At 32.5% G+C, this 26,305-nt stretch overlaps 1 protein-coding gene and 1 non-coding gene across 2 annotated transcripts in view; both read right to left on the bottom strand.

Annotated features, from left to right (window-relative positions):
* Plekha5 (pleckstrin homology domain containing A5) overlaps positions 1 to 26,305 on the bottom strand; it is a 261,754-nt gene that overhangs the window by 80,341 nt on the left and 155,108 nt on the right. The window contains 9 exon segments of the mRNA XM_047550136.1: positions 296 to 763; positions 6,154 to 6,171; positions 6,457 to 6,572; positions 10,126 to 10,226; positions 15,192 to 15,264; positions 18,548 to 18,597; positions 18,600 to 18,651; positions 20,711 to 20,831; positions 22,903 to 22,986. Coding sequence (XP_047406092.1) covers positions 296 to 763; positions 6,154 to 6,171; positions 6,457 to 6,572; positions 10,126 to 10,226; positions 15,192 to 15,264; positions 18,548 to 18,597; positions 18,600 to 18,651; positions 20,711 to 20,831; positions 22,903 to 22,986 — 1,083 coding nt within the window.
* Positions 18,144 to 18,248, bottom strand: LOC124984071 (U6 spliceosomal RNA). The gene has a single exon (XR_007108540.1). It is a non-coding gene; the product is annotated as a U6 spliceosomal RNA (small nuclear RNA).

Below are 26,305 nucleotides of genomic sequence, written 5' to 3'. Positions count from 1 at the left end.
AGGTTAGGACTTAGTCTCACCATCATCCAAAACTTGATCTTTACTTAGAAGTTAAATCTTTCTTTGTGCTGGGCCAGGAAGGATAACCCCTTGCCATCAGCAAAACAAAGTGATGGCACAATGAAGAACAGGGAAAAAATACTTATATCTGATTACTATGAAACAAAAGATATAGTAACCAAACTATAAAGTCTAAAACGCAATTTAAACCAACACTTTTAATCACTAGTTCAGAAACCAATCTCCACCAACAAAGCATCAAAGAAACCTGGATTCTGAATGACAAGACACTTACCCTCTGGTTTCTTCTTCATGTCCCCTCCCTTTCTGGATTTTAATCCACTGTTCCAACTGTTGCATTGAATTTGTTCGTTGTATGACTCGATCAGCCTCTGCATGCAAAGGACCTGTATTTGGGTAATTTCCACCTCTAAGATCTGCCAGACTGACATTGACTATTTTGTTCTCTGAACTAGTCACATTGACTGGTCTGTAGTGTGCAATCTGAGCTGGGCATGCTGAACCACTTTCATATTCAGATGGCAAAGAATTCAACTTTACACTATTAATTTTTGTTAAAGGTCTATCTTGACCATCCTTCTGAAAGCCATATTTTTCAGCTTCTAGTGCCTTTTTTTCTTCAATTTTGCTTATCTCCTTGTTTTTTTGGTTGTTTTGGGCCTCTGGTTTAATTAGCACTCTGTGGTTGGGAATGTTATTGATTTCTTTAGTTGGTACACTTTCGGATGTAATCTTGTCCACTCTGAAATCATAGAAAAAAAATCATAGTAAATCAGATGAAATAAGGTAGGTGTTATACTTGGGATTCAATCTAGGAAAAGTCTGACTTCACAAAAACAAGCAAATCAACAGAAAAAGGGTCAGAGGACAAATCTGCCCAAATCTTTAAAGCTGTGGTATTAACATTCAAGCACAACACCAGAATATAAAACAGAAAGGGGAGGAAGAAAACATAAGTAAAAAGCAGTAGAGGATAAAAAGTGGTGTGTGCTCCCACCATTAGAAATCTGGAAATAAAGCAAGTGAGATTTCTCTTTTAACAGTTAAAACAACATAATCGTAGTCAGTCACTTGAAATAAACATGGCTCCACTCCCAGCCATGATGGTTAGCTTTCCCATGAGACAAAAAATGAGTCTGCTTGTAGAAATGGCTGCAACAGGAAATCACAGCATGATGCTATCACAGATCTGATCTGTAAGACTAGCTCTTTGTGTGCAAGAATACCTAAGCATGGTTTTAAAGCTTGTGGAGCCAGACTACATGTGTTCAGTGTGCAATTCTACCAATGAATCGTGGTCTTTGGGCAAAGTACAGAAACTTATGATGCCTTGAATTTCTCTTTAGAAATGGGTTTAATTGCAGCACCAAGATTGGAGGGCTGTTATGAGAACCAGATGAATTAATCAGCAGCAGGCACAGCCCTTATTACCAGTATTGTTCAATCTTATTGAAAAATTCTGGGTTAGAATCTGATATTCCCTGTCCATTTGCCCAACCAAGAAAAGTGGTAATTCACAGCACGTGTCAGGGCCACTTGAGTGTTCACTACAAAACATTCCAATTGCTACATGTAGGTCTTTTTGATGAGAATCAGGTTTTCTGAGCCAATTATATCCATGCTCTGACAAGATCAAGCTGAGTGCCTGAACCTGCATCAAGCTGCCAATATCATGCCATTCAGGAAAATTGAACCCAGGGGTACTCGCCCACTAAGTTACATCCCCAAATTCCTTTTACATTCTATTTTGAGAAAGGGTCTTACTAGGTTGCCAAGGCTGGCCTTGAACTTGGAATTCTTCTGCCTCGGCCTCCTGAGTTGCTGGGATTACAGCATGAGTCATTGTGCCCAGCCTTCCACATTTCAATACATACGAAAATATTCCTAATTTGATCCTACATGTGGTTTGCTACCAAGTTTTATGATGGGTGGAAAATATAATGTACCCACATACATATATTTATATTTCAACTATAAATGATATATAGATATCTGCAGACAGTTTGGGAAAGAGTGGTTAAGGAGAAAATGAAAAGAAATGTGATTAGTTTTTTTGAAGTAAGTTATAACCTATCTGCATATTTAAATTTGATAGGTATAAATGACAGCTTCCAGATTGGAATCAACAACAGACACAAGAAAAGTTTACTAAGATATGCTAGGGACCTTCTTTCTTTCGAAAGGTAAAGTTATTAGAAAAATTTCCACATAAAGCAAATTTATCCTTGCTGAATTTTGGGCAGTGGGGGTAAACACAGTCTACTGAATATCTTTAAAACATTTTTTTATTATATTGGGGACTGAAGACGCAGGCACTTTACCACTAAGCTATGTTCTCAGCTCTTTATATTTTTTAAATTTTAAGACAAGTTCTCAATAAGTTGCTCAGAGCCTTGCTAATCTGCTGAGGCTGTCCTCAAACCATAAACCTCCTGCCTCAGTCTCCTGAGTTGCTGGGACTACGGGCATGTGCCACCATAAGGCTATCTTTAAAAAAATTTAAATCTTTTTATCTCTAGTCTATCTAAAGTTATTACTCTAAATTAGGACCATTGTATTTCCCCCCCAATGATTTCTTTCATTGAGGATATAAGATAAAAGACACATATGATGACCTCTCTGTAAATAAAAAACTGACTCAGAAAACTATGCCAAGATCACATAAATAATGTAAAACTCATGATCTAATTGAAAAGAATAACATTTAAGTTATTACAGAAAATATGCCAAAAGTTAGTATAGCTATTATGGAAAATGGTATGGAGGTGCCTCAAAAAACTAAAAATAGAACTGTTATATAATCCAGCAATTCTACTACTGGGAATATATCCAAAGGAACTGAATTAAGTATTTCAAAGACACATCTGCACTTGCAGGTTTACTGCATAACAATAAACATTACTGTTCACAACACTCAAAATATGAAATCAGTCTGTGTGTTCACTGATGAATGGATAGAGAAAACGTGATATATATCTATGTGATATATATAATACATATATACATAGTTTATACATACATACATATATATACACACACACACACACAAAAAATGGCATATAATTATTCAGCCATAATAGACTGAAATTCTGTCATTTGCTGCAATATGGATGAACTAGAGATCATTAAGTAAAAAACGATAAGCCAGGCATAGAAACCTAAAATGTTTATCTCCAAGAAGTACAGAACACAATAGTGGTTACCAAAGTATAGGAAGGTTGTGGGGGGAAAGGAAGGAGAGAGGATGGAAATGGGTTCAGGTATGCAGCTGGATAGGAGGAATAACTTGTAATGTTCTTTAACACAATAGGATAACTATAGTTGACACTAATTAACTGAATATTTCAAAATATCTAGCACAGATGATTTTAAAGGTTTCTAATACAAAGAAATATGTATAAAGTTTAACAGGTATGCCTAATCTGATCATCACACATTAAATATATGTTTTAAAATATAACACTGTACCCCATAAATATTTATAATTATACTGTAGGTAGATTAAAAATTAAAAACCATCACTGAGTATATCTCAATGATGGAGAGCTTGTTTATTATGCACCCAATACAAAAACGAAACAAAATACAAACAAAATGAAAACAACACACACAAATACACTGAGATACATAAAGTGAAAACAATGGCCAGGCGGGTGGCACAGGCCTGTAATCCCAGTGATCAGAAGGCTGAGGTGGGAGGATTGCAAGTTCAAACCCAGACTCAGCAACTCAGTGAGACCCTGTCTCTAATAAAAAATTTTGAAAAGGGCTGGGGATGTGGCTTGGTGATTTAAGCACCCCTGGGGTTTATCTCTGATACCAAAAAATAAAATAAATAAATAAAAAAAAAGGGTTAGGGATGTGACTCAATGGTAAAGCACCCCTGGGTTAAATCCCCAGTACCAAAAACAAAATAAAACAAAACAAAAAAAAAGGTGGCAGGGGGCCTGAAGAGGAAAATTATTCAGAAAATGTTTTTTATTATTAACAGACCTTTAATGCAATCATCCTCTGCACAGTAGGGGAGTATGCCACTGTAGTTTATAGCTGAAATACTTTATAAATTTAGAAGAAATGAACTACTTAAAAACTGAATGCTGGGCTGGGGATGTGGCTCAGTGGTACAGTGCTGGCTTACATGGGCAAGGACCTGGGTTCACTCCGTAGCACTGAAAACAAACCAAACAAAAAACAAAAACAAAAAAAAACCACAAAAACTGGATGTTTTATCTTGTAGGTAATACATTCTGATAAATATTTTAAATATTTTGGCAAAGGGAGTCCACTATGTTAAAATCAAGCAAACAAATTATCTATAGTTATGAAATAAAATATTATAATGATTAAGTTCCTTCACTTTGAATGACTAAATCTAGTCTGGTGGGATTAAAATGCCCACAGCTAGGAGTAGAAGACAAAAAGTAATTTCTATAGGATGACAGTGACTACTAACTCTAGACTGGGCACAAAAAGTGTCAATAATTCCTGGATAATTGAGCAAACTACACCAATACAACTGACTGAAAATTGTTATGAGTATATAATCAACATACTCATCCTACAACCCCTAGTACTGGGGATTGAACCCGAGGGCACTCTACCACTGAACTACACCTCTAGCCCTTTTAATTTTGAGATAGGGTCTTTTAAGTTGCTGATGGTGGTGTGGAAACTGTGATCCTCCTGCTTCTCCCCTGTGAATAGCTGGGATTACGGGAATGTGCCATCGTGCCCAGCTCAACTAGGGAATGTGCCATCGTGCCCAGCTCAACTATTGATTGCTACAAGTCGAACCAAAATTGACTGTCATCCTTATCACCCCAAACTGTGAGTAATTTTAAGTTTTTTGATGGAAAATTCCAAAAAAAGAAAATGGAAATAAATTGAAAAAATTATGACATACAATACTGAAGTTACCTGAAAAGCAAACATTTTAGTCATTATATCGACTTGTGTATTCTGAATAAATGCCCTAAAAATTTTACTTTGAGGTTAAAGTTAGCATTCTTCTTTCACCTAACATTTTCCTTTATTCATTCAGGTATTTTCCTTCTACTGATTCTCAACCAGAATATGGTGAAGTGGCTTTCTTTAAAATTAGGTATCCTACAATTCCAAATTGGACCCTCTTTTCCTTCTATGCTTTTCTCCAGCTTTAGCTATTAGTGATTGGTTAACTAGATTTGGACTTAAGTCTTTTAGCCAAAAAGGTAAAAGGCTATAAAAATGGACACTAAACTAATATAACAAGATTTTGGGTTTGATCTCCAGCACTTAAAACAACAACAAAAACCCTCCTATATCCTGAAAAAAAAAAAAAAAAATACATCAAAGTTTCAAGTTAATATCTTAAATAAGATATGTATTCAGCTATCTGTGCATGTACTGTAATCCCGGCTGCTTGGGGGCAAGCCAGCCTCAATAATTCAGTGAGGGCCTAAGCAACTTAGTAAGACCTGTCTCAAAACGAAATATAAAAATGGCTGGTTCAGTGGTTAAGAACCCCTGGGTTCAATCCCTGGTACTAAATAAATAAATGTATTCTATTATCACTAACTGGAAACAAATTTAATTGTATAATATATCTTTCTTAAAATTTAGTACTATATGTATATGTATAAATATATTTTTAAAATCACACTTATTCAACTTCTATTTGTGTAGTTTGAGAAACAGATTTATTCTGACTAGTTTTTAATATAGTTGAGTATGAAAAATGATTCATATCTTCAAGCAGGAAAGAGAAACCATTCTTAGATCAATTTTAATAGTACATACCTATATTATGAAGGAATCTGAGTAATGGAGTTTTAAAAGAAAGAAGGTACAATTAATCAAGAAGTGGATATATTTAGAAATAATTTAAATGCTTGATGCACTATTTTCTGGAAATATTCATCATAAAATGATCAGAATTAACTAGAAAATGTTGAAGAAATAAAATTCTTCAAAATTTCTTATTCAAAATTTCTTAGTGTAATCTACTAAACTTCAAAAATAAACATAAAATAAAAACACAAATTAACTTCATGCCAATAAATTTTCTTCTAAGATTTAGGATCTTTTAAAAAACACTGTCTTGAAGGATAAAAATCTGTGTAGCTTGAAAATAACAATTAAAAATGTACTTACCGGAAATTAAAGGTAATTCTGTAAGAAGAAAGAACATTCAGTTTGAATGTTAGGATTCTAGATTCACCCCAGTACACTGATAGGTGAAAATGAATAAAGAGGAAAGGTGGAATAAAAAATGTAGGTGGTATCTTAAACGAAAGTCATATTAATAAAAACATGAATTAATCCTTGCTTTCTGAGGAAAAAAATGATTTTATATCATGACTACTAAAATGATATGTATTATGATAATGACATACTTATAAGGTATGGAATAAAATGAAAGTGGAAACCACTGTCATTTTCCTTACAGGCCTTTACCTTTTCACAGGTTCTGTCTGTACAAGGGCAGCATCTAGCATGGCTTTCATCCACAACTCCATTTCCTTTCCTGTATCAGTGCAGAAATAATATGTCCGCATGTTTGGATGAGCTGCCTGATTGAAAATGACACGATCATTTTATCATAAAAATATGGAATTCTGTAAAAGAAAAAGAAAAAAAGATAAGTGGTTCCTTACTTGGATCATTACCATCTTATTTCAAAGAGAAGTAGACTTGCCTTTTATATGTGATATAAAGTGACTTAATAAAAATATAAGTAGTAATATTGAAAAAGATATTTTTCTCTTTTCTTTGAGTTGTGTGTTCTCCAAAATTGAAAAAAAAAAAAAAAAAAAGGATTTGAGAAGTTTGTTAAAAAACGAAGCACTTAGTGCTGTTTCATGTATATATCTCTAGCAATTTTCACTTACTGCAAGTCACTCAAGAATAATGAGCAAACAGCAACAAAATTGGAATGTGTACATTACTGTATTTTCCCCTTGGTGTGAACAACTTGCTTAGTCCTCAAAAGGTACTGCTATTAATTTGTAGAAATCTTAGCAGACAGTTACACAAAACTTACAAAAAAGATTTATAAATGACTCAATAATGGTATTTCCTATTAGGTTTTCTTTTTAAGTTTCAGAGTTAAAATATAAATACATTAGTTTCAAATAGAAGAAAGTTCATGTAACTGATAAAGATTTTTTTTTTTTTTCTTCTTCTTTTTCTTTTTGGTACTAGAGATTGAACAAACCCAGGGCCTCACTCATGCTAAGCAAGCACTCTACTACTAAGATCAGGAATTTTTTTTCATTTTTTAAAATTGTGGTTCTTTATCAGCTGCCTCTTTATCTTTATCAGCTAAACAGAAGGAGAACAAAAGAAGATGCTAATGAGATGCTTATACAGGGTGTGAATACTAAACAATGATCTTAATTTCTGGTCTGACATGGCAAAGATGAAGAGTAGTAAGAGCTGTGTAGAAGCAGGAAAGTAAGTGGAGGTCAGGAATGAGGAAATGTACTTAATTTCCTCTACAGTAGTGCATGTCTATAATCCCAGCTATTCAGAAGGCTAAGGCAGAAGGATCACAATTTTGAAAACAGTCTGGACAACTTTATGAGTCTCTGTCTCAAAATAAAAAATAAAAAGGGATAAAGATAGAATTCCCAGTACCCACCCATCCGCAAAAGTCTGTGATCATTTCCCATTAGAAGGCCCTTTAAGTTATTTCAGCTAGAGTAAGGGAAGCATACTAAATTTGTGTGCTAAATAAATATAAAAAAAGGAAAGGAATAAATCTGGAACCACACATTTCACTCTTCTAAGACTATCTGCTTCATCTACAATGCCAAATTAGTTTTGAAACTTTTTAAAAGAATACACGTAAATTCAACAAACACAACCATTAAAATAATGGTATAAGAAATATATTTCACTTACTATATAATATAGTAAGTAACCATATGAGTACAACTCAAAAGAAACAGGTCAAATGTCCCATGCTGTTAAAATAATTAAAACTGCCACAAAATGTCACTGGACTGTCCAAGCAGGCTTCTGGAAAAACAAAAAGCACTGCCCATGCTGGAAGTAAGAAAATCCAGCTCCATGTTATGACTCAAGACATTAGCAAAGCCACCCACTCTGGCATCAGTCAAATGGAAATATTTACTAGATGATGTCAAACCATCCAATGCAGCTTTATGTTCCATGCTTGTGTATAGTATTTGTCTATGAAGTTTCTACTTACCATTTTGATAAGCAGTAGCATCAGTGTCAACAGACTCAGTGATAAAGCAGCTCATAAATTCAGAAGAAACACCACAGGAGAGAATTTGAAACAGCAATTACTATTCTTGTTGTAGACAAAATAAAATTAAACCAAATAATTACAGAAAATATATATTAAATGTGTATTTACTTTTAATGCTATTTTAACATTCTAGTATTTTTTAAGAGTCTAAGAATTCAGGCAAAATGTCCTACAAATAGAAAAAAACTCAATAAACATGCTAAATTGACAAGTAAACAAAAAACTTAAGTTTCTGCCAAATGACAGTATTATTATTTCACAGACCTAATGTGTACTTTTTAAAGTTATTATGTTATCCACATTAAACTTTGTTATAACACTTCAAAATATTTAATTTTGTTTCCTCTAGTTTTACCCACTGTTTAAGTTTATTGTGATAAAGTTTACTTAAATATGAAGCTACTCCCCTTTTATCCTGAGGTCTCATATTATGTTCTTAATAAGGCCTATCCACAGTTAGCCCATCCTTCTATCTTTACTACTCTTACCTCTGTAGCTAATAACCCAATACATTAATTACCTAAAGCTATAAATCAATTGTGGTCCTAAGTATTCTTTAAAAGTAAATAGTCGCTCAAGAGGTTGAGACAGGAGGATGGAAAGTTCAAAGCCAGTCTCAGAAAATTAGCAAGGACCTAAGTAACTCAGTGAGACCCTGTCTTGAAATAAAATAATAATAATAAAAAAAGGGCTGGGGATGTAGTTCAGTGGTTAAACCTCCCTGGGTTCAAGTCCAAGCACTAGGGGAAAAAACAAAGAAAAGTAAATAGGGCTGGGTATAGTGAGGCATGCCTGTAATACCAGCAGTTTGGGAGGCTGAGGCAGGAGGATTGCAAATTCAAAGCCAGCCTCAGCAACTTAGCAAGGCCCTAAGCAACTAAGCAAGACCCTGTCTCAAAACAAAAAATAAAAAAAGCCAGGGATGAGGCTCAGTGGTTAAATTCCCTGGGTTCAAACCCTGGTACCAAGGGAAAAATAAAAAGGTAAACAGGTATTTAAAATTGAATAAATTGGTAACAAGATAAAACATTTTTATTGTTAAATGATAGCATGTTATTCTTACTTGCCTCCTTTTCTTTACAATGAAATTTCTACATTAAACCCTATATATATCTTCAAATGTAAATGACCAGAAGAGGGGGGAAAGGAGGAAAAGAAAAAAAAGGCAGTGACCTCTGGAATTTTAGTCATAATCATTAAGGCAAGGAATGCAGCATAGTTTTTGAAAACAAAAATTTACCTACTTAGCATTAGAATGGCTCTTACTGAGAGTGGTTCACAAACCAGCAATATTACAAAGTAGGTGATGTCATGGGAGAGGATCTCAGGTCTGCTTGGATTTAATAATGGTAGAGTTAATGTCCTAACTTCAATAGTCTCAGCAAAGTATTCGAAGAATATTATGTACTTAGACCTAAGAATATCTTTGCAATTAACTTATAAATTCACAAATCTACATATTATACCAAAAAACAGTTGTCTTTTATAATTCTCTTACCACAAATTTATTATGAAAAAATTCCAGCATAGAGTAACTTTGAAAGAATAGCATGATGACCACCAGGACATCTATATCTATATTCAAGAATTATTAGCATTTTGACATGCTTTATCTAGAAGTATTTGAAAACAAGTATGAAGACACCTGATGTCTGAATATTTGAGCATGTGCTTCCCAAAGGGACATTGTCCTATACAACCAAAAGACCATTAATTAATATATTTTAAATATAAAAAAAAATTCAGCCTGGCTGAACTATCTTTTTCCAAATCTATGGATCAATATCTATTTTTATAATCAATGTAAGTTTCAAACACAGAATAAAACAGCACAATTATTTCCTTACCTTAAAAGCATATTTGCGATTAATGTGATCTTCAGAGGTTAGCATAGCTATCTGAAAACTAGGTAATAGTATGCTTCCCAGGATACCCTCTTCTTTCTCATCTAAGAAATAATATGTTATTAGAATGTTAAATGTTCTCATGAAGCAGAATAAGTTTTCTCAAAATTTATTTGGAACAAATCAAAAGGTTCTTTTATATGATTGAAATGTATTTATGTTTAGGCAGGTCTTTTTAAGGTTTTAAATGGAAATTTCAAATAGCAGAAGGATATATATATTTTTTCCAATGGGTTTTCCTATTCTAAGCAAATAAAAAATTGCTTCCAAGAAAACGCCTCTTAGACACAAAAACACCATAGACTTCTTTGGTTTACATGCTGCTGCTTTCTATGAAATCCTTTTCCGTGGGAATCTCTCAAAATATGTTAGCATGTAAGTGATTACATAGAAACTTTAATCCTACACGCATTTTTGATAGGATTTAAGTGCCAAATCACTGTAATGCCAGATAAATATGTGGTTCACTTGATCACATCCTTCAGTCTCTGCTGAACTGACCCATTAATGACGCTTTCCTAGGCTACCCTAATATAAAATATTTTGCAAGTTCAAAGCCAACCTTAGCAACTTAGCAAGGCCCTAAGCAACTCAGGGATATCCTGTCTCAAATAAAAAGGGGTTGGAGATAAAGCTCAGTGGTAAAGCATCCCTGGGTTAAGTCCCTAGTTCCAAAACCAACCAACCAACCAACCAACCAACCAAACAACCATCAAAAAGGACAAAATGTTTATTTTGGCACAGTAAAGATTCATGTTATTAAATTATTGCTTGGGGCAAAAAAGTTCGTAAAATTTGAAGTAAATAATTCATTGTCATAGATCTAGAATACAAGTTAATAAAGTAGTATATTAGCTGATGAAATCACTAATGAGGGAAAACTATACATGGAAAATATTTTTTATTATGTTTCCTGTGTGCTTTAAAAAATTACCCTGAATTTAAGAAGGGATTTTATTTATTTTCTCTTCATTTCTAGATTATATGGTGAAATTTCCAAAAGGGAAAATGATACATTAGATGGAGGTTCTATCTATAGTTCTTCTCGTAACAATGGAACAAAATTTTGCTTTTACTATTTTGTGCTCATTCAGATACATATCAATGATACAAAAAAAAAAAAAAGAACTAAAGTGCATCCTCAGTCTAAAATGTTAAAAGAGATATGGAAAGTAGTCTTCAATCATGCAGAATATGATCATTCCAAAAAATGTCACATTCTAATTTTAAGTCCAATTTTGTTTTAGATAACGGATTTAATCAGAAACAGCTTATGAAGTCATCAAATACCTTCTTTTATGTCCCATAATAAAACTGTCTTTCCTAAAGTTTCTTTATAATATGTAGAGATAATACAGCATGGTGATTTCCTTGAATTACCTGGAATTGTTTTCCAGACTGGCATTAACTAGCTATGAAATTTTGGGCACATTATCAATGCTCAGTAGATTAATTTCATCATCTATAAAACTGGACACATATTAGGAGTTACCTCAAAAGAGTGATGTGAGGATTAAATGGGTTAATATAAAGAATCCAGTATATATTATGTGTTCAATAAATATTGCCATTATTATATAAAATTAAATACTACTGTATATACAATCTTCATTTCTGTCAAATGACCATCCTAAGAGTTCTTTACATGAGTCTTCAAATGCTCTTAATTATGACATTCCAGTTTAGTCCTATCCTAAGTGTTGCCTCACCAGCTAGAGTGCTTCAGATATTGTCAAGCAAAGAGTAAGTACTGAGCAATGTTAAGGAGATTGAACAAACTTGCTATAGGGCTGGCTGAGGCCCTTAAGAGACTGTATGAGCAATTACTCTTTCTGCCCCATTCTTCCTTGCCTTCCCTGCCACAGTTGGTGGTCCCGAGTATATTCTCCAATAAACCTCCTACACATTAATCCCAGTCACAGAATTTACTTCCTAGGGAATACAACTTTGGGCTGGAGACATAAAAAAACTCAATATTTTATTGGAGTCAAGTGACATCTTAGATTCCTAATTTCAAGTTTAGCTTTAAAGACATTCGAGAATGTGAAATGTATACAATTACAGCTGGGTAAGTATATCATTACTAATGATCATTTCTAATCTGGGCTCTTGGCTTCTAGTTCAAGTGTTATTGTTCTTAAGCTAAAAATAAGAGTGCACATTCATTACGATGGCAAACAAATGCCTTTGGTACCTTGATTTACCTTTTAAAACTTAACTCCTACTGGGTCTTCATATGTAACTTCTATTTTTGCAATGTAAGTCCTGTGTTGTTTTTCCTTCCCGATCCTTTCCTTGTACAGGCATGGTTAATACTCACTCAACAAGTGTGTACTATGAATTCTTTTCAGAATTCTTCAGTTAATCTATGAGGTCCATGAAGACAGGGGTTTATTTTTTTCATTTCTGCATTACACCACCTAACCCAGTTGTGTCTAGTGTCTCAAAAAAGCTTACTACCTTTGTTTAAGACATTATCATTGCTACACAGTAACTCCTAACAAATCTTTTCCTTTCTCCTGTACAATCCACACTCCATTAACAGCTTGAGGGATCTTGTGAAAATGTAAATTAAAGCATACAATTTTTATGTTTAAAAACAGGTACTTGTTTCTTTATGACTTTTATGGTAGAATCCAGACTCCAAAGAATTCTACATGGTGTGATCTCTATTTGTCCTCTCTCCTTCCCTATGGGTAGCTCCATAACTTGGTATGCTTGTGTGTTTTTTTTCCTCCTTACATTCTAAAGTCAACATCCAATATTCAACTTTCCTAATTTAAAGGTTTGCACCATTTTCCCTCCTGGAATACTCAGTTCACTTTGGCTCTTCCTTGTCATTTAGATCTCACAATCTAAAATACCTGCCCAGAGTGAGCCCTTTTCCCCATGTCCACCTTTCATATTATGACCTTATTATCACATCTCTGTTCCCTCCATGATGTACATTTCATGAAGAGTTTTCTCACACTGCTATTTTGCCAATACTTGGAAATAGGACCTGTAATAAATGTTTGTTAATTGAATGAAGCCCCAATTTAAGTTTTGTCAAAAGACTGATTAACAGGGGTAGAGAAACAGAAGTGCTATTTAACAGTATTATCTTGGGCTTCCATCTGCTATTTTTTATTTAAAACCTAACATTTCTTTTTTGACAAAAATTTAAAGTATATGTTATATACTTCTTTTAATCAGCGGAAGAGCAGAAGAGAGTTAACTGTTGTCTTTCCTTTCTATATTTTCTTTTAAAAAAACTACTCCTATCTGGGACACCACTACAATTAATAAAGACATTGAATGTAAAATGCAGGTGGTTAGCTGGGCATGGTGGCAAACACTTGTAATCCCTGAGGCTTGGGAGACTGAGGCCCTAAACAACTTAGTGAGACCGTCTCTAAGTGAAATATAAAAAGGGCTAAGGACGTGGCTCAGGATTTAAGTGCCCCTGGATTCAATACCCTGTATGTATGTATGTATGTATGTATGTATGTATGTATATACAAACAAACAAATTGCAGGTGGTTAATAATATTAAGGAATCCCATATTTAACATGGATACTAAACTCATCTTTACATTTTTCAAATATAATTAAAAGTTTTTCTTGATAAGCAGTACTTTTCCATGAGCAACAAAAACTAAAATTATAAGGAATATGGTGCTTCTTTTGAAATTAACATGAAACTTCCATATTAGAAATTTAAAAAATCAGAAACAATAAATATTTTCCAGGTCTCATTTAAAACTCTATATTACAGTAAACAAATTTACAGAAAAATGGGAAAGTACTTATTATAAGCACAGGGATAATGCTTGAGAGACAACTCCTAACTTTCTGAAAAAGTGGGAAAACTTATGGGAAAAATTATAGTGTAAGCTTGACACATAACAAAAGACAACACCACAACTGATGCCTGACCAGTATGGCTACAATAAAATGAAATTTTATGTTTGCTTATTCTGACTCAAAAGTAATTTTCAACCACAGTTTTCTAGGGAGTAAAATGATGAAAACAATTATAGTAATTCCAAATTTTGAAGGTTAATATGTGTTATATTTCTATCCCGCATGACCATAAGATTTTTCCACACATCTTTTAGGTAACAGAAAAGTAAATTTAAAAATTGCTAATTGGTTCTAAAACCCATTCTTCTATCTTGTAACTCATACTTCTTAAGAAAAGTAGTCAATTATTAATTATGGGTTGACAATCTAATTCTTTAAGGAGTGACAGTTTCCGATTAGACTTTAAAAGTAGGGAAGAGGACAACATTGTCCAGATTCATGATTTTACATTGCAGCTGAGAGAATTTCTCTGGAAAGCACTCTGAGTAGGTATGCCTTTCACTGACAGGAACCAGTATGGTAATATTTAAGGGACCCATGTCACACAAGAAGAGAGAGTTCCCAGGACTTTTATGCTTTTATGGCACACGCCTATAATCTCAGCTACTCGGGATGCTAAGGCAGGAGAATCACTTGAAACTAGGAGTTTGAGACCTGCCTGGGGATCATAGTGAGATCCAATTTATTAAAAAAAAAAAAAAAAAAAATATATATATATATCAAAATAAATATATTTCACTGTAATTTATGGTTTTCATTTGTGATTACACCATAGTAGTCCCTCAAACTCTACAAATATTTACTGAGGAACAGAACTGGGTGTTTAATGGAACTATAGCTAAAACTGACATGTGAAAAAATTTCATTAAAGTAAGGATTTTCTCTATTAGGTGATAAATTAAAGGATAGTGTAATAAAGATTTATAAAAGACCAATCAGATTATAGGAACTGGACCAAAATCTATACTAATCTGCCTGAAGTACTAAGTTGTCTTCTGTCAAATCCCAGTAACTCAGAATCTTAGGTCAATGAAAAAGGGTTTTTTTCACATAATTTGTTGGTAATAAAAATAACAAAAGTGGTAATGTTTTTCTTTAAGAAAGTTCTACTATTTATATATTACAATGACAAAGTAATGCACTATGAGAGTTCATAAACTTACCTCTGTAATAAAACAGGCAAAGGTCAGAAAGCACAAACCAGCGTTTCTTCCATAGCTTCATGCCAGTACTGTCCTGAATTAAATCAATGTATTTAATTTTTTTTTTCATTTCAGTCAATTAAAACTCACTTTTGGTGATTTCATTTAAAAGAAGCATACAAGATGTCTCTGCTATGTGTGTAACATAACTAAACTAAAAGGCCAATCAAAATTGTAGGATACTAAGTTTCAGTTAGATAGGAGAAAGAAGTTCTGGGGGGCTAGGGAGATAGCTCAGTCAGTAGAGTGCTTGCCTTGTAAGCACAAGGCCCTGGGTTTGATCCCCAGCACCAAAAAAAAAAAAAGGAGTTCTGGTATTTTACTGCACAGTAGTAGTAACTACAGACAATGATAATGTACTATATATTTCAAAAAATCTAGAACAGAATTTTGAATATTTTTATCACAAAGAAATGATGAAATATTTGAGGAGATAGGTATATTTCCCTGATTTGAACATTACACAATGTTTACATGTATGGAAACATCACATGGCACCCCATAAATCTATACATTTTTAAGTGTTGATTAAAATAACCTAGAAGTAGAGTCCTAGGGACTTACATTAAGATATTTCTGAGTAGACTGGTCTTTGAAAGTAATACTGCCATGTTAAAAAAAAAAAAAAAAAAACTACACAGAAGCAATTTGATTTGGTTTTATGTTTCTAAGCAATTTGAAACTGTTCTGAACACACAATTCTGCTAGGCTGAGAATAACTTAGCTATGCAGCAGTGTGTGCAATCTACTAAACCAGATTTAATAAGTATGTTAACCTCCAACAAGAAGCAAAATATGTGAACTGAAATTGTTGCAAATTTAAGCTGATTTAAAATGAGTGTAAATAAAGAAAACAATATGCAAATACATTTCATAAACATTTTTATTGTTACGTCTACAGTTTGGAGTTGCTCACCCTACAGAAATGAGTAATTATTTGGCATCTATTTCTACATAACTCAGTTCATAAAAATATCAGCCTCAAATGAAATTACAATTTTTAAAAAATAAAAACTACTTTCCTACAGGCAATAAAATCAAATTGCAAGAAAAAATTAAACACCCTAAAAAGGCAGAGGTCAGTTTGAATGCATATCAATATTTCTTAATTTCTTTCTAATTGTGACAATCATCAAATGATAACGTTAGTACAACAGAAATTAAAAACCTCTGGATGTAAAAGATTTTTCCTTAAAATTAACAGATATCAAGGAAAGAACCAAAGATAAAGGTAATTAAGTGGTATGTGGTATTTTCTGTTTCTTAATTATATTCTTTCTTTAGTACAGACAAAATGTGCTGCAAAAAAAATTTTTTTAAAGCACACATACATCACAAAAATAAACACTTATGACTAGGGAGGTCAAGGCAGGAAGATGACAAGTTAGAGGTCAGCCTCAGCAACTTAGCAGGACACTGTCTCAAATAAAAAAGGACTGGAAATATAATTCAGTGGTAAAGCACCCCTGGGTTCCACTCCTAGCACCACAAAGAAAACAAAACAAAAACAAAAAACACCCAAACCAAAGAGAAAAAACTTATTTTAGAGCCAAGTAGTTGGTAACACTTCTGCAATACTACATTAACCAAGAGATCAGGTATAAGAACAAGAATTATTTTAAGGAGTCCCATTATCCACTATTAGGCCAAATATTACACTGAACTGCTTGAACATATTTGCAACTATGACTAGTTAAAAAACACAAACACTAGTTAAAAAATAAATTTTTTTTATATACTAAAAATTTTTGGTAAAAATCTTTTGGTTTCAATAAGCCTAAAAGACAGAGAGTTAAAAATATAACAATGATTTTTAAGTGAAAAATAAAAATTTGGCTGGGTGTGGTGGCACATGAAGCAGACTGGGAGGCTGAGGCAGGAGGACTGCAAGTTCAAAGCTGGCCTTAACAACTTATTGAGAACCTGCCTCAAAAATGAAAAAATGAAAAGGGCTGGGGAAGTTGGGTTCAATCCCTGATACCAACCCCAAAAAAAAGTCACCCAAGTTACATACCCAATCAACATAGTGAGAAATTTGCAAAATTAATTTACTTAATGGTTGGGAATTATCTGGATTTTAAGACTGTCCTCTTTCAATACATTAGTTTAGCTAAACCTAACTTTTAGATGAAACATTCTCTAATGAATAGTTCACAAAAAATTCATTATGAGTTTTAGTGAATAAAAATTATTAGCTCAGCTGAAAGTAATTAGCAATATGTAACAAAATAGATTAACATCACCAATAAACTACTTTAAAATATTTTTATTTTTAATCTAAACAGTAATCAAATATTTTTATGGGATAATGTAACATTTTAATACATGTAGGCAAATGTGTTAATGAATCAGGGTAACTGGCATTCTATTACCTCAGATATGTATCATTCAATGAACAAATATTTAACTTTCTTTGTCATTCCTATATATGAATAAGAGAAAACAAAGGCAAAGGCCTTGAATGTTGAGCACATTGTCTCAGTTATCTGGCAACCACTCATCTGAAATCCAGTTGAAATCTGAAAGTAAACATCCTCCTCAAAGCAATGAGGCAAAGTCAAATTATTAGATGCTTATTAATCCCTAAACTAATAACAAGTTTCCAAAAAGCTTACTTATTATCAAGTTTCCTACACAGTACAATATAAATGCCAATTTATAAAGCTGTTGGAAAGTGAACTCTGAGCACAAAGTCAAACAAGAAAAAGGAAAAACCAAACAGCACAAAAACTTCAAAAGGAAGAGAGAATAGTCTTAGAATATAGAAGCCAAAATCCAGAAAAATCCAAATTGTTCTCAGATTTCTTTATAAAGAATGACAGGGAAGTACAGAGTTGTACATTTATCTAATGATTTTTTATATGAATAGAAAAAACAAATGTTTAAAAGATATTTCTGTCTGGAAAATCAAAAAAATATATAGACTGTTTCACAAATTCGTGTGTCATCCTTGTGCAGAGGCTGGGCTCATTTTTTCTCTATTGTTCCAATTTTAGTATAAAAGATTAAAGTAAGCATTGCATGGATAATTTTAGCATGAGATTCCTAACGGATGGCACATATTTAACTTTAGATCTAGAAACACCTATGACCAACATACACAAATAGTCTTTATTGTAAGTAACATCCATTCCTTTTTCTGTCTTTGTTCCCCTGACACTCTTAGGGGTAATAAAAGTTAAGGAGTGTGGGAGACTATTCTACAGTTCCTTTTCTATTTTATATAATTTTATGTAATTGTCTTGGCAACATTCAGCTCAAAAAGTCTCTTTTGATTATATTCTTTGTTTCATATCAAATGGGAGAAAAAAAAATACCTGTTTATAAAGCCAACCTCGTCTGACCACAGGTGCATTAGGATTTCTTTAATTGAATTTGACCTCTTTCCAAAATTATGAACTTTCTTTGAAGCCCGTGATGTCTAAACAGGAAAGAAAAAAAAAAAAAAAAAAAAAAAAAAAAAAAGGGAGAGGGGGAGAGAGAGAGAGAGAGAAAATGCAGGAAAAATGCTTAGATATTTGAACTTATTTTTTATCCTCATTATTTTAATCTTTTTTTTAAGATTTCCCTGAGACTTGGAAAAATAAAATGTTGCAATTCCACTTTTGTTGGCTTGTTTCAAGTGTAAGAATTCAACACAACGAATCCTCCCACCCTCAGGATATTATAGGGATCATAGATTTTACAATATTGCCTTTAAAATTTGTATATACTATTTGTAAAGATACAGTATGCAGCAGTATTTTGTTTTACCTACCTATAAAAAATGAGTAGACTTTGAGTAATAACTATAAACAAATGTTTAAGAATAAGCCAAATGATAGAAATTTTTGCTTTATATCTACATTTAATAGTGTTTCAATGAATGAAAATTAACAGCATTATTTGTACACATGGAATCTTAAGATCCAATATTGACAGTATTTTTTCTAAACTGTTTTCAGATAATGCTTGCAGTATAAAATCCAAATAGTACAAAAATATAAAAAAGGACCAGTCTTCTACTTCTCACCCTTGAGGTCCAGCACCCAACCAACCCTACTGGCAACCTAGTGAGGTAACCAATATCACCTTGGGCATGTCCTCTCAATCTAAAATAATTGTTCTCATATCTTATTTATCTCAAATGACTGTACACATACTAATCAGTCTTTTGTTTCACTATTTCTTGAGGCTCATGACATAAAGAAAAATGTCTTATTTCCTACACTCTTGTCAATATGCTATGCTATAAAACTGTGACCTTTGCAAATCCAATTGGTGAAAAATGGTCTTTTCTTGTTAAAATTAGCATCTTTCTTATTACTGAGACTGAGAATCTTTTTCATGTATTGCAGAGTAAATTCCATTTTCTTTTTTGAGAATTGACTTTACGCTATTTGCCCACATTTAAATGGGATCGTTACCCTTTTTCTTACCAATTCAAGGCAGTTCTTTAGTTATTCTTTATTACATGAATTACAGATATTCTGCATACATGAAAATAATGTAGTTGAATTTCTCGTTTCATGTTACTACTTTTGGTTTTACATCATATTATAAAAGTCCATCTGCATTCTGAGTTTATTATTTTAAGAAGTCTTATTTTTTTCTATAGCTTTTATAGTATTTTCTTTAACATTTCAACAATTTTTACATCTGAAAATTTTTTGATAAATTGTGAAGCATGGGTCCAACTTTCTTTTTGGACAATGACTTACTTAGTGGCCCTCAATCCATTAATCATTTCTCTACATTTAATGAAGATATATTAATGGAGCATTATGTTTGTTTATCCAATTAGCTTTCTTCTGTTACTTAGAATTAGAAATTACATTATTTGAAAATTTTATTTACTTGTAATATGCTACAAAACTTTATTTTAAACAAATTAGCAGACATTTTAAAAACTATTATCTATAACCCATTTCCTTATAATAAACATAATTTTTTATTATAACTATTCTATTACTACATGTTTCCTAAATTTAGGTATTTTTATGGTCAGAAAATTTGATGAATTATTATATTAATCTTCCCTTTCAATCTTAAACTGAGTCAACTGTGGTGGTAACACATCTGTAATTCCAGTGACCTGGGAATCTGAGGCAGGAAGATCTCAAGTTCAAGTCCAGCCTCAGCAACTTAGTGAAACTTTTGTCTCAAAATTAAAAATAAAAAGGATGGGGATGTAATTCAGTGGTAAAGTATCCCTGGGTTCAATCCCCAATATCAAAAAGAAAAAAAGAAAAAGAAAACCATAACAAACCTTATGTCACTTCAATAAAGTGCCTATTCTCTCACATAAGCATTTATCTTTTGCAAAATTCTTCGAAATTTAAACTCAGTATTTTAAAGTCATTAAATTACAACTTTATTACTTTATATTTCAAACACTGCTTCTTATATCAGTTACCTCCAATATAGTTAAATCCATGTTGTAATAAAAATACAGTTATATTATCACTTATCAATAATTAACAAAAAGAAAAATAACTTACTCTGCCTATAGGGCTCATTGGATGTACTGTGTAATCTGAAGTCATGTTATAGTTAGAAGCTTCATTTATCATACTTATAGGCCGTTCTTTCTTTTCTTCAGACGTCATGGTTGCAACAGTCCTGAAAATAAAATACATAAATACTAGAACTTGATGTGTAAGTAAACTGTTTTATAGTAATACTTTCTTAGGGCTAACAAAGCAAGAGTCCTGTTTCCAAAATAGTTCTATACTAGTAACTATAGAGAAACATTTAATATTTACAACTACTTTAAATACAATTCTGCTAAACTCAATGTAACTAATATCATGTTAATTTTAAAAGGCATTACTGCAGATAGTCAACTTGGTCATTTAAGAGGAAAATTAAATAAATTACAGGCCAGGCATGGTGATGTACACCTGTAGTCCCAGGAGGGACTCAGGAGGCTGAGTCAGGAGGCTACTCAGGAGGCTGAGGGCAAGAGGATTGCTTGAGCTTAAGGAGCTTGAGACCAGCCTAGACAACAAAGCAAGACCCTGTCTAAAAAAAAAAAAAGATAAAAACAAGAAAGGATTATGAAAAACTGGGGCAGTGGTTTGTGGTAAACACATGATCACATGCTTGAGGTCCTGGGTTCAATCCCCAGCACCACCCCCTGGAAAAAGAATAAAAGAGCAATAAGATTAATTATTCTAATATTAAAAATAAAAAAATGTTAATAATATTTGTGGCCAGGTTTACAGTGTATAAATTTGTTTTTTACTTATTTCTTTTGATGCTTATGAAATCCTGACAAGTGGTAATTACTAGTATACTAAATGTAAGGAGAAAAATAGTTAATTTAGTTTAATAATTTGGCCAGTTTTATAGTTTCTTTAACTTTATAGTTTCTTTCCTGTGCTCTTGAGCTTACTTTCTCAGTTTGAATTCTCAGAAAAATAGTTTCTAAAATTATAATCCTCATGAAAAACAAGTTTTAGATCATGTATCTTCACCACATGTATTAACAGCTGGGACTGTTACATTTGACTGCAAATGTTCAGGTAAGAAAACAGTTAAACTCTGCTATATTAAATACAGATTAAATGTTATTAAAATAGAAGAATATTGGGATATGTTTGAGTGTGTGCTTACAAGGCTATTAAATTAAATAAAAGGAACAGACAAGTACATCTCCCTTTTTGTCATGGAGGCTCCATGTTCAAGGTAATTGCTTTGTTAATCTTGACTGTCTAAAACCTCTTTCTTTGTTTTAAATATCTGTAAGGTTTTTAAAGGCTAGTGTCAGTAAACTAATTGAAGTTATGCTTCTCTACTGGGATACATTTAAATTACTGAATACAGTACTGTTGCTGCTTGTTTTTTTTTTTTTTTTTTTAGTTTAAAATGTATGACTTGTTAAAGGTTATTTGTGGAGAAACTAAAACAGTTGCACAACTGACTGAAATAAACACTTGGAATAAATTTAGTAGGGGGATCAGAAAGTACAAAAGATTTTTTTCCTCATTTTTTCCCTAATTTTTACAATTGATACGCCCTGCTTTAGTCTCTAAGAATTCTCATTACATACTATGCCAGATTATAAAATACTTATTTTCAAATTGAAATCTATATATTGACTTTATCAATCATCTTATCGTACAATCAAAATTAGAGTTCTCTGGTTTGAAAACAACAATTAGTGAACCTCCAGATAGCTTGTGAATTATTTATGGCTGGGGAGATAGCTCAGTTGGTAGAGTGCTTGCCTTGTAAGCACAAGGCCCTGGGTTTGATCCCCAGCACGAAAAAAAAAGAACTTATATAGCTTTGTGGGTGGTATTTTCATGCAAATAAGCAGAGTTTTAAAAAATATTTTGCAGAAGTTCTGGGTCCTATTTTAATGCTCTTTGTATGGCAGTATGTATATAGTGTGTTAAGTTCTTTAAGAATTTCTCCTTTAAAACTTTAAGGTTAATACTTTTGTGCAACTGTGTTTTTGAATAAGGCCATGACAGTGTTAAAAATAAATAAAAAACCAGTACTCCTGATCATTCTCTGTTTCTGATTATTCCATGTTTTTTCTGTGACTGCTGTAACTTACAAGTTTTTGAAACTGAATTGCTTCAAATAAGTTGAAGATTTGTTATGATGAAAAAAATATAGATTAGAGCAATCTCAATGCTAACATCATTTTGATTACGGGCAATGCATGCAACTTTCTACTTACTGTTCATTCACTACAAAAATACAATTGTCCTGTGATGGCTGTCCTGTGACTGGATGTTTGCAGGTCACTTTCCTTTCATTATGGCTGAAAGAAGTTGAAAGAAAAAGATGACATGTAGGTACTTCTATTATCACTAATATTTTGGTAGCAAAACACCCATTTTTTTATTGTAACATTAAGATTACTGAACAAAGAAGATGAAATTCAAATCGTCTGCCACTCAGAGTCCTAAATATACCTTTTCTACTTCTATTGTGGATAAATATATGCACAAATGCTACTGAAGAGTTTCACATTACTCAACTCACTGCAGCTTACTCTGATTTTAATTCTTTCTTCTTGATATTTTATAGACAAAGATAAGTTGATTTGGAATGAAATCACTATATTTCACATTTCACAGGTGAACAACAAAAAATAAGAATGAGTATCTATCCTCCTCCACTATTTTGTGACCCAGTTTGGGCATGCTCTCTAGAGAAACTATTTTTGGAGAATAAGATTTTTGTCTAGGAAATATTCTTCCTTGGCTGAGTGATGAGATTGGGTTTCTTACTGTCTTCTTGAAACGCAAGGGAAAACAAACCCTATTTACCTATGTAAATCAAAATATTAAGACACCTTGAATAATATGCAATGCACATTAGTAAATTATACACATCAACAAATGTAGATTAATAATTTTTTCCACTGGATCATATATCATAAAGCAAATAACTAGAAAGAGTTGACCTTAGAAAGTTGGCTTTCATTATAGAAAAAATTTTCAAGATGTTGTATTGAATGTTACTGTTGTTAATCTTAAAAGATTATTACATGTATTGTGGGAAGTATCTATACCCACATGCTGTAAGCTTTCTAAACTTCATATACTTAAGTTTTTCCAAACCCTAACATAATGCACATACACACACATATATTTGAGACAGAGGTGTCCTTGTGATCCTCCTGCCTCAGCTTTCCAAATAGCTGGGATTATAGGCATAATTACACCACAATGTCTATCTCCTTGTTATCATATTTTAAATTGGTAACTTAGCATTCTGAAACTTTATTCACCATATAAAAGAAACAGGTATCATGTTTTTTAAAAATTACATCCTGAACACAGAAGCACAGTAGAATAATTAATGGAATATGGTACATTTCTGCTACTATTTAACTGATTAAAGACACATATAGGACTTCTAAATTATCAGTTTCTTGTGGTCCTTTTGTCTTTTTAAGGATAGATTCAATAGTATTAAATATTGGTGAGTTTGGATATACATGGTGGTGGTATTTTCACTACATAAGAAGTATGCAAATGATCTCACCTGATTTAAAAAAGTACAACAGTACCAAAGCTTCATGGGGGAAATGAGTTTACGTAACAGACAAGAAACTGATAACAGAATAACTAGGTATAGCCACTGGAGATAAGTGGAAAACACTGAAATACTCTAATCTATTAAGTCTCAAGTTTTCAATTCTGCATGTATTTCAATGAAATTGATGGCAGGAGGGCTGGGGATATAGCTCCACTGGTAGAGCCCTTGCCTCACAAGCACAATGCCCTGGGTTCAATCCCCAGCACCAAAAAAAAAAAAAAAAAAAAAAAAAAAAAAAAGACAGCAGGTACAATAAAAAATAAGTTGGAAATCATAATCTAGAGTTTATATATTATAATATTATTATTCCTATAATATATAATTGCATTATTAACTATGTACTATACTTAAGGGTTTTTGGAGTTCTATACCTGGGAAGATGGGATAAAATCAGTTAAGAAGCTAGTCAGTTGAATGGCAGCTAAAACAAACATACACATTCTTTTTATAAAAATCAATATTGCATAAAGAAAATGAATAAACCCCTACTTGTCCCATTATTTCCCTATGCTGTATCATCTTGCCTAAAAGGAATACAGTAGATTCTAATTCTAATATTCTAGAAAGTCTAAATTATAACAATATGGCTCTGTGATAGTTATGAAGTTAAAGTACTACTCTGACCTTCTGGACACTTGAGTGTCCACTAAGTGGGGATGCAGGGCAGTGGATACATTTAAATAACAAACAATTAAACAGAGGCCCAAACACTCCTTTCCTCAAAAGTAGATGATATCTCAAACTTATATTTTCAGTGAAGTACATTTAAGATTATTATGTTTTAAAATAAATAAGATAAACAAAAACCTTTGGATTTTCAGTTAAGAGAATATTAACTAAAACCAGTGCAAAATAAGTAAATATTTTGACTTCTTTATTTGTTCAGTACAAATGTGGATTTAAATTATAGTAGAAGATCACTACTTTTCTATGAAATTCAAAATCAGAAGATTAAGATATTATAGGTAATTAAAAACTGTTGTCATCTTCTATGGAACAATATACTTACAAAATAAATAGAATAAAACTGTATTGTTCTCTAATCATTTTGTAAAAAGTGAATTAAAAGTCTGAGAAACCAACATATCAACCTGAGCTTTAACTGTTTCAAGGTGGCAATGTTCTACTATCTGATAGGACTATCAATCCTCACTGCTCTTGTTAGTTTTTTTTAACATTTGTAAAGTTTAAAGTTCATTTTAAGTTTCAAAAGTATTTTTTTATTATGTGAGCATTTACATTGCATTTTATACTGTTGAATCCCAAAATTATTGCAATGGTAAAGGGTAAACACAATTACTAAGTAATTAAAAATGAGTTGAATTGGCTGAATGCCAATAACCAAAGAATATACAGAAATTCTTTTAATAGCAGATATAGCACTTGACAGTGTGGAAGGTAGCTGGTCTATTATTAGGTTCTGACCACTGTCCTTGTCACAAAGGAGGGGCCATGGCTCAGGACCATGGAGAGGGCAGGGAGACAATGATTGCCAGCCTTTCTTCAGTTTGACCAAAATTTATCACCTGTAATATTTTAAAAACATGTTTTCATTCAATACATGTCATTGTTTTCTGTGGTTCACTGTGATTTTCTGTTTTTCATTTTACTCTTGAAGGGCCTCAAAATTCAGATCAAGAGTATCATCAGTTCTGCTTTAACACTTGTTTAGAAACATGTTCTAAGTGATTCATAGATTAGGGAATGATGGGAGCATAACACAACTTCACAGTCTTTTATGCATTATTTTCTCTGTGAGAAGTACTAAGTGAATCAGAAATCTGCACTCATCAGAAGTCAGTCACATAGGTATTCACATAACACATATCTGCACATACTGTAAACATTCTACCAGCTATTTCAGTTCACTGTTTTACAAAACCCACTCATTCACATCTGGTGATACAACTTCACATTTACTTTTAGACAATGCCTGTTATAAAATTTCCTAGTAACTCACCAGCTGAAACCCTTCTAACAAAGTCCACTTTTACAAGCAACATCACAGGCATTTTTCAAGGCTGGGTATCATA

The sequence above is a fragment of the Sciurus carolinensis genome, chromosome 4 (genome assembly GCF_902686445.1).
Source record: "Sciurus carolinensis chromosome 4, mSciCar1.2, whole genome shotgun sequence".
Classification (NCBI taxonomy): Eukaryota; Metazoa; Chordata; class Mammalia; order Rodentia; family Sciuridae; genus Sciurus; species Sciurus carolinensis.
The sequence above is the reverse complement of the archived record's forward strand: the minus strand, read 5'-3'. Positions and strand labels throughout refer to the sequence as shown.